At 34.7% G+C, this 17296-nt stretch overlaps 1 protein-coding gene across 1 annotated transcript in view; it reads left to right on the forward strand.

Moving 5' to 3' along the window:
- The window catches only part of LOC128998205 (OTU domain-containing protein 5-A-like), a 30230-nt gene extending 18962 nt beyond the window's left edge, over positions 1 to 11268 (forward strand). Inside the window, exons 7-9 of the mRNA XM_054424227.1 lie at positions 2085 to 2216; positions 6028 to 6190; positions 7842 to 11268. Coding sequence (XP_054280202.1) covers positions 2085 to 2216; positions 6028 to 6190; positions 7842 to 7999 — 453 coding nt within the window. The 3' untranslated portion in view covers positions 8000 to 11268. The remainder of the gene's footprint in view (positions 1 to 2084; positions 2217 to 6027; positions 6191 to 7841) is intronic.
- Positions 11269 to 17296: the final 6028 nt, after the last annotated feature.

Below are 17296 nucleotides of genomic sequence, written 5' to 3' on the forward strand. Positions count from 1 at the left end.
GGCCAGTGTAATTAATCACGGGGGACACAGCAGTCATGACTCATCTTCCGGCGTCGCCACACGTGTCCCCCGTGATTAATTACACTGGCCAGTTTTTACAGTATTATATTCGTTTTTTGTGTTTTTCGTGTTCGTGTATGTGTTTTAAGTGTATCGACGAATCTAACCAAATTGGTTAGATGACCTATTGACGTTTTTGTTAACCTGAAGATGGACTTATTTTCAAGTCCGAAACTATAGTAGTGTAATACTGAAGAAGGATCACTTGACGAAGCCAGGTAACTTAAACCATTTAACTCATTTATTATTACGTTTTCTTACCACCAATAAATGTTCAACAAAATAAATGCTGTAGTAGATTTATGTATGGTATATAGCTCTCTATACTGAATTTTATTTGACCTTTTTACATTTACATTTTAGCCCTTGAGCAAAAAAGGTTGGAGACCCCACTGTAGATTTTTTACTTTTGTTTATTAAAGTAGACATCCCATCTATATGGGATATCGACAGAATAGGATGATGGACCGGCTGTAGCCAACTTTTTACTAAGAAAGAAAATACTGTTGTAGTTAAATGAGCCAGTCGCAGATTGTGCTTCAAAATTCTATTCCTACAGTCACTAAGTGGGCTTCCTTGCACAGATAATAGTACAGAAAGCCTTACTTTGCCGCACATTTTTTACTTTGGCACACAACAGTATTCCACCAAACAACACAAAACAGCGTGCTTTTATTATGCACGTACGCTTGAAAATAAGTTGGTAACACTTAAAGATATTACGACTACGATCAGCTGGTGCAGCGTTTCCCATTTCATTCAGTGTTTGGATTTAACCTAACCTACAAACGAGTTGTACAGTGTTTGAAAGACTAATTATTTATATGATTACTAATTATTTATTTAGTACAGTAGAACCCTGGTTAACCGAACTCTGGCTAACCGAAATCCGGGTTATCTTAAACGTTTCCATAAAATAATACAGTGCTAAAATATAAGTACAGTAATACATAATTTAAAATGCTTTTAGTAACTTCAGTTGTTTAGTTTAAAGTATTTTCTAGCCCATTGTAACATTTCTGTAGCTGAAATAAAAAACTGTATTACATAGACATTGTTTAAAATTCATTTTTCCGACTCACCGTGGTAATACATAGGCTATTTTTAGCATATGGCGGGTTAACCAAAAAAACGGCTCTCCCCCCTATATTTCGGTTAACCGGGCTTCTACTGTAACTGTAGGAAAAATATATCGTCTAACACGAATACTGCCTTTGTTGCACTCGAGAAACTTTCCACACTCGCCTATGCTTGTGCGTGAACATTTCTCTGGTGTGCAGCAAAGTGCCACTTGTGTAACTAGTGGGCGAAGTGCCACTTGTGTGCACACCAGAGAAATGTTGTTTGGTTGGAATACTGGTGTGCGCCAAAGTAAGGCTTTCTGTACTATTATCTGTGCAAAGAAGCCCACTTTGTCGGGTGACTGTAGGAAAATAACTATTATCTACCATTCTTGTAGTTACTGTAAACTTAATGTGACATAACAGATGCTATAGTTTACAATACCAAGTCTTTCCAGTTTGGCTTGGTTTAAAAGTTGACTTATTCAACAGAAATCAGTAATTAACATTAGTGCACTACGTCAATGGCTTAGTTCAACTGTGTTCATTTCAAGCCATTCTAAAACATTTACAAAGTTGACATGAGGGTAGAATTTGTAGTTATATTAATACAATGTGGTGTTCTAGGTAGCTGTATTAGGAGTGTGATCAGTGATAATGATTCCATCTTAAACAAAGCAAATATGGTCATTTGTCATCCAATGAAACATCCTCTCCTTATCTATTTAATTTCACTATAATATTTTGGTCAGGTCATAATCACAGTAACAAATAAATCAAATAGGGTAAAGTAATTTGATCAATTCAGATCCAAAACGTAATAAAATGCAGTTGTCTTATGAACATAAATTTTTTTAACCTTTTGATTTTAAATTTATAATACTGTTCAGATCCAGATGTGGTGTTTTGTATTTTGAATCTGTTTATCCTTCATGTTTGATAGGTGTTGTGTCAATGTTACAGGCTATGTTGGAAGACAAGCTACGAGCTACTGACTGGGAAGCTACCAATGAGGCTATAGAAGAGCAAGTAGCACGTGACAGCTACCTGCAGTGGCTGCGGGATTCTGAGAAACGAGACAAAGCTCTAGCCAGAGTATGCTTACCACCTAATACTTTTAGTAGACCACAAAGTCTAAAACACAAATTTTGTGTTAGTTGTACTAAAATCTAAAATGTTAAAAACTTTCATTTTAATTCGCCTTTTCTTGGTCTGGCCCGTGTTTATGAAAAGCACGTTACTATTATTGCCATTGCCATTTAAGCCATTGCTATTATTGTTACTGTTAGTGATGTGTCGATATCAAAATTGATCGAATCTTGATACCGATAAAATTTTTTTATTGTTCAACCAAATTTTCTGAATGGATTGGTTATACTACACCAACCCCTGTCTTAATGTCCTTCCATCAGGTATTTTGGAGGTATTGGGGTGTTTTTCACGTGAAGAAAAAAAAGCAGCAATGATACATTCCATCTAGCCAATTAAAGTTCAAACCATTCTAAACTCATTAAAAAACTAGCTATTTTAAAGATAAATTAAGATCTTACTACAAAAATCAAAATAAAAATCATATTTTAAAGGTGTGCTGGACTGAAAATCTTTGTCCAAACTCGAGATAATATCAAGATCGTCATTAGCGGTCGAAAAGAGATCTCATCTTCGTCTTTTGGGACACTGCAAAATTTGAAATATCTTCCTCAATTACAAAAACATCTTCACTGTCTTTCGCGGTTGCGGAAAGATCATGAACATCTCCCGCATTATAGACATCATCATCATCAACTCCTGTGGTCGCAGAAACGTCATTGTCATCTTGCGTGATCGCGGTGAAATCATGAAAATGTTCTGCAGCCGTGTAGACATCATAATTGACTCTCGCGGTTATGGAAACGTCATTGTAGTCGTCCGGTATCGCGTCAAAATCATGAAAATTTCCCTCGGTTGTGTAGTCGTCATCATCGTCTCCCGCAGTCACGGAAACGTCATCTTTGTTTTGCGTGATCGCTGCAGGATCATGAACATCTCATTCAGAAACCACCAACGTTAGGCCTAATCAAAAAAGAAACTCCCTACAAAACCTGCAGCTTATCACGCACGACCTATCACCACGGCCTCCAATCATTAAAGACAATCTTAAAAGACAGTTTCAAAATCCTCAGAGCATCCCCACACATTAAAGACTTCTTGGAAAACCTTCCACAACTACATTCCGACAACTAGCCAAATTAAAGAAGATGTTAGTTCTCCCGAAACTACCAAAGCCTAACAAAGGCCAAGATAAACCCATAGAAGGCTCATTCCCATGTGACATGGCAAGATGCAAAACCTGCCACATAAATAGGCCCAGCACCATTTACAAGCACATCAACAGGAGAAACCTTCAAAATAAAAGGACACAATACTTTGTTGTAATGAATAATGTTGTATATCAACTTCATGCAACCATCGTCCATCTCAATATATTGGACTTACCACCACCAGTTTTAGAACAAGAATTAACAATCATGGGACAGACATAAAAAACAACCAGATAAACCAGTGCCTATTCATGCTGCCAGCCACAATATGCAAGATGCACTTTTCGATTGAATATGTAAAGTATAACAGTTGTTTAAATTCAAAAATAATAATAAGATCCTTCTCCCCCCCCCCCCCCTGTAACCCATCACAACTACCAGGGAGCAAAATCCTTGGTTCGCAAAATCCAGGGAGCCCCCAAACCTCAATCTCAGATAGGCCTAACATTTACCATTTCCCTTTCCACCCCTAAAAAGCAGGCTTAGACTAAGTATAAATAAAAATTTATGACTCATTTAACCTGTAAATATTCATTTGTAAATTCATAGTGTGTTGGCAACACTGCTTTCTTAGGCAGGGTGCACACTGGAGAAATCCGTTTCATGAAACCAATGTCATGAAACGTGAAACTTTAGTTGCTCGCAACAGATGGATTAGTTTAACACACGGCAGTGCACACTGCATTGCATGAAACTGTAATTTCATTTGTTTCTTGCAACTGGTTTACATGAAATCCAAAAAACAGATATCGTTCAGGCTTCAGATTCACGTTTCTATTGGTTTTATTGACTTGCCTCAGTGTATTGTTATTTTTTCCTCAGCACTCAGAACTAACCTCTGGTTGGTGTCCTTTTTTATTAGTGGACTAAGTAATTCCACCAAACGTTCAAAAAGAGGCTTTGTCATTCTAAAAAATCTAAAAATTTTACAGGATCACTGCATAATTAACGAGTTACAATGTAAGTACTGTGTTGACCATCCCTAATCAATGGGTGAACCCAATACTTCCTTCTTTTCGTCTTCTTTAGCCACCACCAATATAGTCACATCATCATTATCCAAATTCATATCACGAAATCCCGTTTCTTCTGTGTGCATTTGTTAAAGAAGTGGTTTCCTTGAAACCAGTTTCCTGAAACGGGTTTCCTGAAACGGGTTTCTCCAGTGTGCCCCTGCCTTAGCAGTGGAAGAGTCCAAATATCTAATGTGACTCTCCATGTTGAGAAAGGGGCCAGTGGCCTCGAAATATCCAGTGTGTAATTTATTGGATTTTGTGTTTTCTTCTGTGTTCTGTAGTGAATGAAATGGGATGCCTGCATTTCTTAAAATAAGCCTGCTTATCCTATCCTTTCTCTCCCCTATTCTCAGGCAATAAGCCCTTTCTCTTCAAACCTAACCATGTAAGTAATAAATTGATACTTAACAATTTGTCTGATATGAATACATTTATTAAAACCCATTAAACATTTCAATGTTCTGGATAACTCGACAACCCCAAACTCCATAAGAATAACATGGGACTTTAGAGTTTCCAACTTTTAGAATTTTCTCCATACCAAAACACTCCAATATAACCTACAGTAATAGGTCATTCCCCATTCCTTGTAAAAATGTAGGCATCCCACTTCATTCACTACAGAACACAGAAGAACACAAACAAAACAAAATAAACACTGGATATTTCGAGGCCACTGATGTTGAGAAAGGGGCCAGTGGCCTCGAAATATCCAGTGTTTATTTTGTTTTGTTTGTGTTCTGTAGTGAATGAAGTGTGATGCCTACATTTTTTAAGGTAAGCCTGCTTATCCTATCCTTTCTCACACCTATTGTTTGTAAATTGATCTCTTTCTTTGTTCCATTCCATGTTTCCTACCCTACCTGTGGATTACTGAAATTGTAGATCAAGTTAATTGCAAGAGTAATGAAGTGAAGTGGATAGAACCCTTGGATGTAATCGGTATCATGAACTCTTACCACACAGAGACGCAAGTAGCTCTTGTAATACTTTTTACAACCATATTTTTAAGCTGTAGTTTTTAGCTTCGTAAAATAAAGTACTGTCAAATTTTGAAAATCTTGCCATGCGTTCGTCTGGGCGTTTTAGTAAACCAAGCAGTCTGAGATATTTTTTTTCTATTAATAGTAATTTTTATGTCATGGTGTGTCTGCACTGTTCATCCAGTTGTATAAGGCCATTTTTTTTTTTCGGAACTAATCTTCCATTCACAGTAATGCTGCTATAATACTGTTATAAGAATTTGATGTTGAAACAGTATAATGCCCTATGTTATACTAGAGGTGTGTAAGCAGCTCAACTTTTATGTCGAGCCTAGCCTAAAAGCTCAAGTGCACTAAGCCAAAAAATCACTTAGTGCAAAAGCACTAAGTCAGAAAATCAAGCATTTATTCTTGCAACCGCAGAACTCTGGGAAATTGCACTTATGAAAATTAACAATGTCTTCACAATGGGGGGGAACAATGGTGATATCTCCAGGATTGTGGGCTGCTTGGTGATAGTCCACTGTACAATTCAATTTGATTTGCTGTTTCAGTTTAATCTAATATTAGCTTATTTGATGGTAAAATTGTATTTATGTTTGTCCAGTCCTCCACGGCCACATCTACATCGGCTACAGTCACTTGTCCCTCGCCTCGCAGTCCTCGCTCCCGTCACAACAGTCCTAAACATGACGGTGGAGAGTGCAGTCAGTCTTTCAATCTCATAGAGTCTGCCTCCTTTCTTAACATTGTACCCCCGAGCATGTTTGGTAAGAGTTGTGTCTGTGTTAATAGTACATTTTACGATTGTTTAGTTAAAACATTTGTGCTGCTCTGTAGCAGCCTATCACATTAAAATGTTTAATCCGTGTTTGACTCTTGTCCCATGATATGCTGGTTCTTTGATTTACGTTTTGATAAGGTTCTCTAATGACCTTCATAAGGTTCCTAAATAGGCTGTGCTGACTCTGAAACCTAAGTCACAGTATTCCTTTAGCCTACATTTATTTTAGTAGCGAGAAATATTTAGTAACTTGCTGGTTGGTAAGGAATTTGTTGGCCTACTTCCACTGATGATAATGTACTATACAGTAAAATAATAAATAAAATATTAAAGACCATAAAATACACAGTTTTCCACTTTTCAAGTTTGCCACCATTTTGGAAAATGGCCGCCATTTTTTAAATAATAGAATTAATATTTTTAACAAATTTTATGATCTTTTTTGAATGTGGATGCCATTTTAAGACTTATTTGACTTAGTTACTCTTCACATTTTTACTATAAACCTACTTGTTTGGGAGCTACATGATGTAAAATGTACACCGGAAGTCATTTTTCCATAGGCTGTAACTCCTAAACGAGTGGGTTTATCGGAAAAATGTCAAAAATGTCGGAAAACATGATAAAGTATAGGGTGTTCCATAAGAAATTTCAAAGTTGACCGCCATATTGGAAAATGGCGGCCATTTACAAAAATTTTATTTAATTATTTTTTAACCTCTTTAAAAACAAGGGAATGTTTCCCATTTAAAGTTTGCTGTAAAATCATTAGTTACTGAGATCCCAATGGTGGCACACTAAAAAAAAAACACCCTGTATGACAAAACTCATCACCCTCTTGACCAATGAAACCTCATTGCCTTAACAATGTACCCACTCTGCTTAGTCATACGAATTAATACTTGAAATTATCATTAAGTATTAATTTGACGTAAAAATGATCAGCAGTAACCTAGAAAATGATAATCACGCAGTACTAGGTTGGATGCCAACCACTAGCAAGCTGGACGAGCTATCTGCAGAACATAAACAATGGCAGTTGTTGGCAGTAGTGTCAGTCTTTGTCATTACGATGTTTTAATGTAGACATGACTGTTCGGGTCGAAGCACAGCTTAAACAAAATGCAATTTTATGCCTTTCAAACTAGAAAGATCCACCTTATGTTTTGAAGTACTACTGCAGTGTACTATGGTTTGGCATAATTCGAACAATACAGCGTTTTATGTTTTTCAAGACAATTGAAGAAGTGATGAGCATGTTTGTATTTTTCCTTTAAAAACACTACCTTATTTAAAAAAAATTGCTGCATGAAAATTCTGTTTGATAATTTTTTATGTATTGTTAAAATTTATATTTTACAAGTACTTTATACGACTTCCTAATGTGGACCATAACCCGTAACCTCAAAATCTATGCAACCTCTAAGTTATCCGAGATTCTTTTAACCGAGGTAGTCTAGGTCACAACAACCTCGGTTAATCGGGATTGTACGGTAGTTTTACTCTGTTTATAGTCTGTCATTGTTGTTTAATTAAATGTGAGATGTTATGATAGGATGATAGAAATAATGTTTTAAGCAAATGTAGATGGATTTAAGTGTTTTAGAGCTGTGATATAATTTGCAAACCGTTATCAGGACTGTCAGAGTGGGAGGACGCTGGTATTGTCGCGCAGGTATTGGCTGCATCACAACAAGAATACCTGGACAATCTCAAGAAAGCCAGGGACGCCAACAACGCACAAGAGGCAGGCACGAGTGTCGTTGACCACCTTCAACCCTCCACTTCCAGTTAACCAACCACCTAACATACCTTTGTCAGTCGCAATAATTTGTTTTCAACTTCTTTATGAAATTGCCATTTGAAAAATATTTTAAATAACTATGGCAGTTAGGATCATATCAAAAATATGGAAATTGCAATTTTTTTACTTTAAGTGTGTGAAACAAGTAATCCAGATTTCTTTCCACTTGGTCCTTTGTAAAGTTATAAATACACCTTCCAGTGGGTGTAAAAGTGAATTGTGGAAAATGTTTTAAACATAGTTACTTATGTTAGTGTTTTATGTTTACAATTTTTTAAACATTTTGGATGCTTCAAAATAATTTAATTTGGTTTTCAGAGGTGAGAAGTTATTGGGTTTTTAATAACTCTAAATTTTAAATTAGTAACTGAAATGTCGAGTTGGTAAAAGCTATGAGTGTAGATAAAAACATGATTTTCCAAAATAAGATAATCTAGAACTACAGGAACTCTGTAAATATGTAAATATAGGAGTACGAAACACCAAATTAATGTTTAAAACATAACCCTAACCAATTTAGTCAATAAGAACATTCAAACAGTGGCAGTAAAGTTTTCATACTATAGTATAATGTAAAGTACATTTTGTTCTTAGAATATTTAAAACAATTACACAAAACTTATTATTCTTGTTTTGTAAGTTTTGATCTGTTTTGAAGTTATCAAGCTTTTCCCACTACTTTCTCGCCTCTACCTTTATTCAATACTTCAATTGCTTTTGTGTTAGTTTAAGATTACCTATCTCATCTGGATAGAAAAGAGATTTTTTTAAGTGGATCAATGGGTTTTATGTGTTTCTCACTTGTGATATAGCTATAATCATTTTCTTAGACTGTTCAGCCAGGGCCGGATCTCCCAATAGGCCCGGGCCTAGGGTGCAAGCTCCCTGGGGGCGCATCCCTGGACTCCTCATCCCATTTTAAATTTTGAAGCTTGTTTTTCGTGTCTAGTTCATGTACGTCTACACTGGATCACTGGGGTTAGATGAAATTTTGTTTCTTTTATTTTAGAGTTATTTTCATGATTTGTGCTAGACTATTAATTTGGTTATATAACTAGGAGATTAGTTATTGTTTATGATTATATTGTTTTATTTGGTTAAATGAGGTTTTAAATGACTGAAATAACAAGAAACAAATTGTAAACAAAGCACAACCTCTATAGTTGGACGTACAGAACTAACAATAAAATTGGCTTCAGCTGTTCCATTAGGATGACAAATCTACTAAGGGAGTATGTTTTATCCATGCTAAAACGTTCCAATTTTGAAGCTCCTTTGAACAAATAATTAATGAGAAATAATTAATTAATTAATAATTAATTGATGGTAAAGTTAATCAATTTTTCAACGTACTTTACAACATGAAACACAGGAGAAGGCTGTAGTAGGATGTTGTCTAGTATTACGTATCGTCTTGCTACTGCTACTTTGCTGGCACGGCTCTGGTGCTACGGCTAAAAAAGTGAGTAGGGGCGCTTGCGCGGGACAATGTGTTATTGTATCTAGACACTGTTACCAACCTTGACCTAGCAAAACGAAAGTTATCAAGAAATATTTTGATTAGCTTAAAATAACCTGCAGTATCAAGCTAAAATACTGTATATAATACAGATTTTTTAGATCCTTTAAAATTAACGAAAAAATAGATTGAGATTGCAATAGGTTTTAGACAGATTCAATACCCTCCAAAAGCGCCATTTAATTCTGCCTTTCTTTCCTCAGGCAGAATCGGTGTGGTTAGCCGGAGGATATTGCTTTGTTTTGCATGGTGAATATAATTTAGTTGCAGTATCACGATTGACTTAACCAACACAAGTGTAGACTTCTCATTACATTGTAAAATCTAAACATTATTTTTCATGTCTAGTTCATGTTGGTGACATTGGGCGCTTGTGTCGACGAAATTTTGTTTATATTATTTTAGGATTATTTTATGATTTGTTTTTGATTCTCTTGTAATAGGGGACGACCCATTGTTTTTGATTAGGGCCTAAATAGTTTTATTTGGTAAAACAAGGTTTTAAATAACATCTGAAATAACAAGATATTGTCTTCAACTGATGCATAAGTCTGACAAATCTACTAAGAGCGGGTGGTATCACGTACTATATGGAGTTAATGTTTGTGCCTGAAATTTGAAGAAACTACGGCAGCAGCAATGGTCAAGCTTTGTTGCAGCTGGTTAGATAGTTTTGTTTCAGTCCCACAAACGTGAGCTCACTGTTTGATACATAAAACTGCTAAACGTGATTAAGGCGACATTTTGTGAAAGCCAGAACCAAGTAAATTCTTCAAAGAGCTTGCAATGTGAAAATTGTATTGTGGAATGGTGTTTTGGAAAGTAAATTTAACTAGATTTAGAGGCGGAAAAACTATTGGGCCTATGGGCACCAAAACGCTATATCCGGCCCTGTTTTCAGCAGTACATTAGTTCAATTTGATCAAGATATTTTGTGATACTTTTAAAGCAACTATTTTTTTTTATCTGATCAATTTAGGAGTTGAATATTGAACGTGTTGGTAACTGCACAATCAAAATGTGGTTTTATATAATTATAGTCTGATACATGCTTGTCAGTCTGGTATGTCTTATTAGTTTTCTTTGTTAACTAAGTCAAAATATTTAATTTTGTTAGACACATTTTAGTTTTATAGCTTTTTTCGTGCATGTACACAAATCAACTTGTTTCTTAGTTTCAAATCTGGATTAAAGATCCTTGGAATTGTTACACGCAAATAATTTTACAGACTTCTAAGATGTATTAAGAAAGTATGACAGCTGTGATTGTTTTATCTTTGTGTTGTTGTTAAGTGTTTTGTAAATATTAAATGAATCAATTTGTATGAAATTACAAATCAAATTGTAAATTCTATTATAAGTGTGTGAGATACATATTTCATGATTAAGTTACATGCAATATGAGGTTTAATTAATGATTTTAAATAAAAAGTGCTTGTGTTGAGACTTCCTCGGAATTTACATCTTTTGTGTAGTCATTCAAGAAAATATATTCATTCCTATGACAACTATGGTAAACGATTGAGGTACTTTTTATTGATGCGTTTTTATTTGTTATTTTAAAAAAATGTTTATTATTTGGCTATTGTCCTTAAAACTGCAGACAAATTTTATAATATTAGGTAGGCCTAGTTGTCATGATCAGTAAATGAAAAAGCTTATCACAATAAGAGTTATTCTTACTGAACTTTTCTTGTCTGTTATTATTACATATTGTTATACTAATAAACCATCTCCTTGAGTGCAATATGATTCTTAATTGTCTCAACTACTTTTAATATGTAGTACAGACTAACTTTGGTAGGCATCCATAACAGGTGGTCCATAACAACCACTAACATTTTGTTCCGTGACAGCTCGACTAATTCATGGGTTAGAGAGATGATTTTTGTGTTGAATGGCTCCTTAATTAATATCATTTTTTGTAATTATAAGTTGGTCAAACAGTTCAACGTTTCTAATGGAGGTGGCATAAAAAATAAATAATAAGGGAAATCTAAGCAATGTTTGTTTTGCGGGGTTAATCAAACCATTTTTACTTATGGAATATGACATCCTCATATGATGTCCACCGAAATCCAAGCATGCAACCAATCTTCTTTGGAAACTCGCAATCACCCTTTGTATCATGGGCCTAGGGTTTTGGCAATTTCTTAAGGATGCTGTTCATCAGATCTGCAATAGTTTGGGGTTTTGTGGCGAAAACCTTGCTCTTCAAGTAGCCCCACAACCAGAAATCACAAGACCAAGGACCTGGAGACCGGGGAGGTGCAACCGGGTGATGGTGAGTTGACGCTAACCGAGGATAGTTCGTCATTGCATAGATTTCACTCATTGTTTACTTTTGTGTCACCTCCAATAGAAAAGTTGAATAGTTTGAACAACTTATAATTACAAAAAATGCTATTAATTAAGGAATTATTCAAGGCAAAAATCATCTCTCTAACCCATGAACTAGCTGAACTCACAAAACAAAATATGTTACCGAAAATTTGAACGAATAGTGTTTTTGGCCGATACCCACTCCATGAACTGGATGAGCTGTTGGGGAAGACGATGGAGGTACAATGTCCAGACGTGTGATGGGAAGAGAAGAGAATGTCCAATCTAAACACTTTTCTTAATGTCGAAACGACGGGTTAGTTTATATGAGCTCAAGAAAATGTTATTGTAGGTAATGTTCACACGCGTTCACGGAAGCCGCACAAGAAGTTCACGTTGAATAGGTGCTATCACTTTTCAGGGAGCTAATACACAATTAAAAATACAATTTAAAAACATAGAATACAATTATGTGTGACACGAAATAAAGAATATGGGGCCTAAGTAGGCTACAATACACTGTTAATAGGGAACTGTCCTGAATCAACCGACCAAAAAATAGAGACTTGATGAACGGGAGTGTTACATCAAGATCAAGGAGCTTTTCCGAAAGACTGATGCTTGTGGGTTTCGGGAATGGACGCGTCCAGTGGCCACATGACCGTCTCGACCAATAAATTTATTGCTATATTTTAGTTTACCAATGAGGGAATACTTAGACCCCTCTAAGCAAGTAATGTTATAGAATAATGGGACCTCTCTCTATCTCTGTGGAAGGGATAACGATAGAAAATTGAAATAAAGCAGTGCTGAGTTGCCTGACAAATAATATTACATCAGAGACTTATACGAAATACTGAACAGTGATATTTTTAATTATGTTACTAATATGTGAACCAAAAATTGCTAAGAATTAGGTTTTCTTTTCTATCCATTGACTTAATTTGTGGTTTATTTCAACAGTTTAAAAACCAATTTGTGTACTAAACTGGTTTGAAAACCATTTTCAATTGCTATGTACTTGATCGTGTTTAGGTAAACACATTTTGGACGAGTGATGAACAATATTTTTCACCATATTACTCTAAACTAACCTAACTGTATAAAACGGTACAAATCCGTTATTTATTCCTACCGACGTAGGACTTGTCTAATTAAAAAACTTTTATAATTATGCTGGTGGTAATCAGTTGTTTTCCGGACCAAATCCTTACGTGAAAAGACCTTTAAATCAGTGTAATGTGGCGGTTGCGAAAAAGTATTAAATCTTAACTTACACTTGATCCTAACTTTTTTACATTTGAAAAATAAGTAGGTTATCTATTTCAGTCACACTTTTTTATTACAATTAAGAAAATTATTAAATTCTATCCTTTTTATGGTTTAATTATATAACATGTTGATGGACAAATAACTGACACAAATATATTAAAAACTATTATTTATGTTCAAAGTCATATGGCAATATAAACAATTATTTATGTTCAAAGTCTTATAGCAATATAAACAATTATTTATGTTCAAAGTCTTATAGCAATATACACAAAAATACTTTACACTTCCAACAATAAAAAGAGACATTTGCCATTTTTACATCGTTGTCCATCCTTGCTGTCATCAAACTCGGGAAGATGGTCGACCCTGTCCGCACATCAACAATGGGAAGTGGTTCTGCATTTAATTCAAGCCTTGGTGGACAAGGATAAGGAGTTGGTGGTTTTTGTTATGATGGTCGTGTCCTCTTTTTTGTTGCTCAGCTCTGGTTACACAGAATTTAGGCTTGGGAAACATGTTGCCTGAAGTGTAGATCAAGAGTATCTTTCTTCAGCAAGTTTATTGCTTTGGCATCTTTCATGTAGCCTACTCTAACCAACTTGGTAATTGCCAAGTCAACAGTATGATCATAATCATTCTTAAGGTCCATTTCCTTGTTCTGATAAAAGTTCTGTAAATGGAAATTAAAAAATCAAGCTTATCGACACCACCCAAACTTTCATTAAAGCTTGATTGCCTCTGTGAGGCACTTTGATAAACTGTTTTATATTTTCATCCCATCCTCTGCAAGCTGGATATAACTCATTTATTGTCATACCATTTAGTTATGGTGACTTTAAAAAACCAAACGGCAAAAGAAACCAAATCAAACCCATGTTAAAGCTGTCGCCAGTTTTAGGATCAAAATGGATGAATGTAGTTGGATTGAGCCAGCAACAGAATGCACTGATGTAAATTTTACTGATTTTTCTCCAATATACCCTACTTTTTAACTTGATATGAATCCATTTTTCTATGGATGCTAACTTTAACATTTCTTATGGAACATCCTGTACTTTATGATATTGTTAGAAGTAGATGCAATTTTAAAAGACTTATTTACTCTTAGCATTTCTTCTCCAAACTTACTTGTTCAGGGACTCCAGAATGTACAAAGCTCTGAAGTAGCATAAGAGAAAAAAAATGTGATGAATGAAAACGTTTTAAAATTGCATTTACATTCTAAAACCATCATAAAGTTTAAGGTGTTCAATAAAAGATGTCTAAGCTAGCCGCCATATTGGAAAATGGTGGCCATTTTAATTAATTAAATATGTACAATAATATGTCTTTTTTTTATTATGTAATTAAGACAGACACTGTGAAATTTTATGGACATAGGATGCAGCCATGCAGCTGACATGTTACTTGTTCCAAGCTATTAAATTTTACAGGTTTAACCATATGAACTCAAATTAATTATATTACTAAACCCCAGCACCAACGTAGGTATAGTGTCATGATTGGAAATTCAACAGAGGAATGACAGAGAATCAGTCATATGGGTGTGGAGTAGAGTCTCAAACTATGGAGTCTTTAGCATTTCCTGGAGGATTAACTGGGCTGCACAACACAGAGAATCAGGACTTCAACCCCGGCTTTGTATTTGGGGGTGTACTTGGGTGCCATACTTGGATTTGTATTTGGCTCTATGGCAGGAGATCTATTTTTGCAATATTGAGTTCCATATTATTTATTTGATGGTTTCAACTAAACTCTTTATCAGGTAATATGAACCTATTACCATACCTAATTGATATGAAAGCCAAACCATATCTGATAAATATGGGGTCCACGAGTCTAAATTATGTTTATGACATGCTCTTAAAAGCAAATTCTATTAATACCACTGTTTTTCCCCTAAACCATAGTATATGGAGAAAGTATTGTTTTTGTCAATTTTTTTTTAGTTTCAGTGGATATAGGCCCATAAAATAAAGGAAAATCGTATTCCGGTTTTGATTAAAATTAGATTTTTATGGTCCTTCCCTAATTCCAAACAAAATAGTGTTCCCTATAAAATACTCCCACCGCTTACAGTAGTCGCAGTTAGTCTGGGCGCGCGGACCCTAGTGTACTACCCGTCCTGAGAATTACGGCTCACTCACCCCCACAGCCCACAACCCTCAGCCGCTGCACTGACGGCTTGCCGTGTGGGCCAGATGTTTTTGGAAATGAGCAATAGACACCCCCAACCATAGTGCGGCCGCACGCCCAGACTAGCTGCGAATACTGTACCCATGATAAAGGTTGTTTACTAGCTAATGGGAAAAAGTATGAGTCAGATTGCTGATACCGTTTATTTTAGACTAAATGCAGAATCTGAGCATTTAAATGATAAAATTTGAATAGCCTCCAAATATAATTTGCCGGAGTAGTATAGTGTCATATAAACGGTATTTACATTACATTAATGTAAATGTAATGTAAATAGGTACCGTTTATTTTAGACTAAATGCAGAATCTGAGGTGTGAATATAAAAATAAAATTTGAATAGCCTCCAAATATAATTTGCCGGAGTAGGCCCTCTGTTAACCGACTCAAGGCAAATAAACCATCTAACCAGACAACTAGAAGAGGTTTATTTACCCCAAACTCTACCTAGAATTTTAAACTGGTTGTCTTAAACCATTTTAAACAACTTTTTCTGGGAATCTGGAGACTTCTGTTCCAATCCTTATTGCAGTAATAAAATATAACAGTGTCTGTGTTACCTGTACAGGCTAGTAACCGCATGAAAAAATTAAGTAGGGAGAAATTAATGACTTGATTTTCCTAACATCCAAAGCTTTTAACATACCATTTCCATTATATGCATTGGAGATTCTCTTTGGTTGGTAATGTTGATCTAATAGTAAGTAATGTAGTAAGTAGTTAAGATGTTAGTAAGTTAACAATAAGTGATTTGAGGATTATAAAATAAAGAGATTCAAAGTACAGTACATTATATCTTAATTAGCAAAAGATAATAATTTCATTTTTGGTTAATATTTTGCCTTTTTATTTCATGGAAGTCTGCGCTACTAATTCATGTAAGAAATAATGAAACTACTAACAGCAGTTTGTTAATAGTAAAAATGTGTTTTATCCATAGCTAAAATCAAAATGTTATTGAATATTCCGTGGTAAATCCAAACACTTAAAATACCTATTTGTTATGAAAGTTTGTAATTGAGTTTGTATTTCTTGTGAGTTACACATAACAAAGAACTTAGTGACCTGTTAAAATTACAAATTTTGTGTATTTTCCACAGTTGTTACAACATTTCCTTCTGATTTGAAAAGTGTTTGTTCTCTTATTGAAAGAATTTAAATGAATACTACAAATGTGTCATGTAAACTAGGTATTTGTTTGTTAGTCTAAATTTTAAAATTTATTTTTAATAAAAATGAATCTTAATAATGATAAAGCTTGGTTTCTTACCTTACAATGAAATGGGAAAATAGGGAATGATAAAAAATACCAGCATCAGTTGAAAAAAAATTAAAATCACAATTTTATGTCAACCATAAGAGCACAAGTTTTTATGACACCATACAGTCATTTTTTAATAATTTATATGAAAAATACAAGATACCAAGTCTCATAAAATGAAATTACTAGCAGAGTTAATCTTGCAAAAGGCAAGTGCTGAGTTCAGTTGTATCTGAACAAATCATAAATAAATGCATGAACAAAATCAGATATGTGTTAGTTTGTGTGTTTTAATTTTATACTAATGTATAAAGTGGAAGCATGATTTGTTTTAAGCTTGTTCCCAAAGTATCAGTTCATAAAGTGGAAAAGACAAAGTAAAACATTTCACTGATTACTATCATAAATTAGCATCACAAAGTAAGAAGGCAGGCAAAATAAGTGTTTTCATGTTTGATTGCCATAATAGAGAATGGAGAACTGAATTATATTTTGAAAATTCTATGAGATTTTCTATGAAAGTACTTTTGTTTAAAAAACAATCCCAGATAATGAGAGAAACAGAGTTTATATCGAGAGACAAAATACCTACAAGACCTGATGTATATCTATTTTTCTATGCAACCATGAAATCTCTCATCTTGATATACATGCACTTGTGATGATTAGATGCTCTTGTTACAGGTATAAGGCTGGCATTGGCAACCAGCTAGAAAT

The sequence above is a fragment of the Macrosteles quadrilineatus genome, unplaced genomic scaffold, assembly GCF_028750875.1.
Source record: "Macrosteles quadrilineatus isolate MER2022 unplaced genomic scaffold, UCM_ALF_1.0 Scaffold_7__1_contigs__length_78375512, whole genome shotgun sequence".
In the NCBI taxonomy this organism is placed as follows: Eukaryota; Metazoa; Arthropoda; class Insecta; order Hemiptera; family Cicadellidae; genus Macrosteles; species Macrosteles quadrilineatus.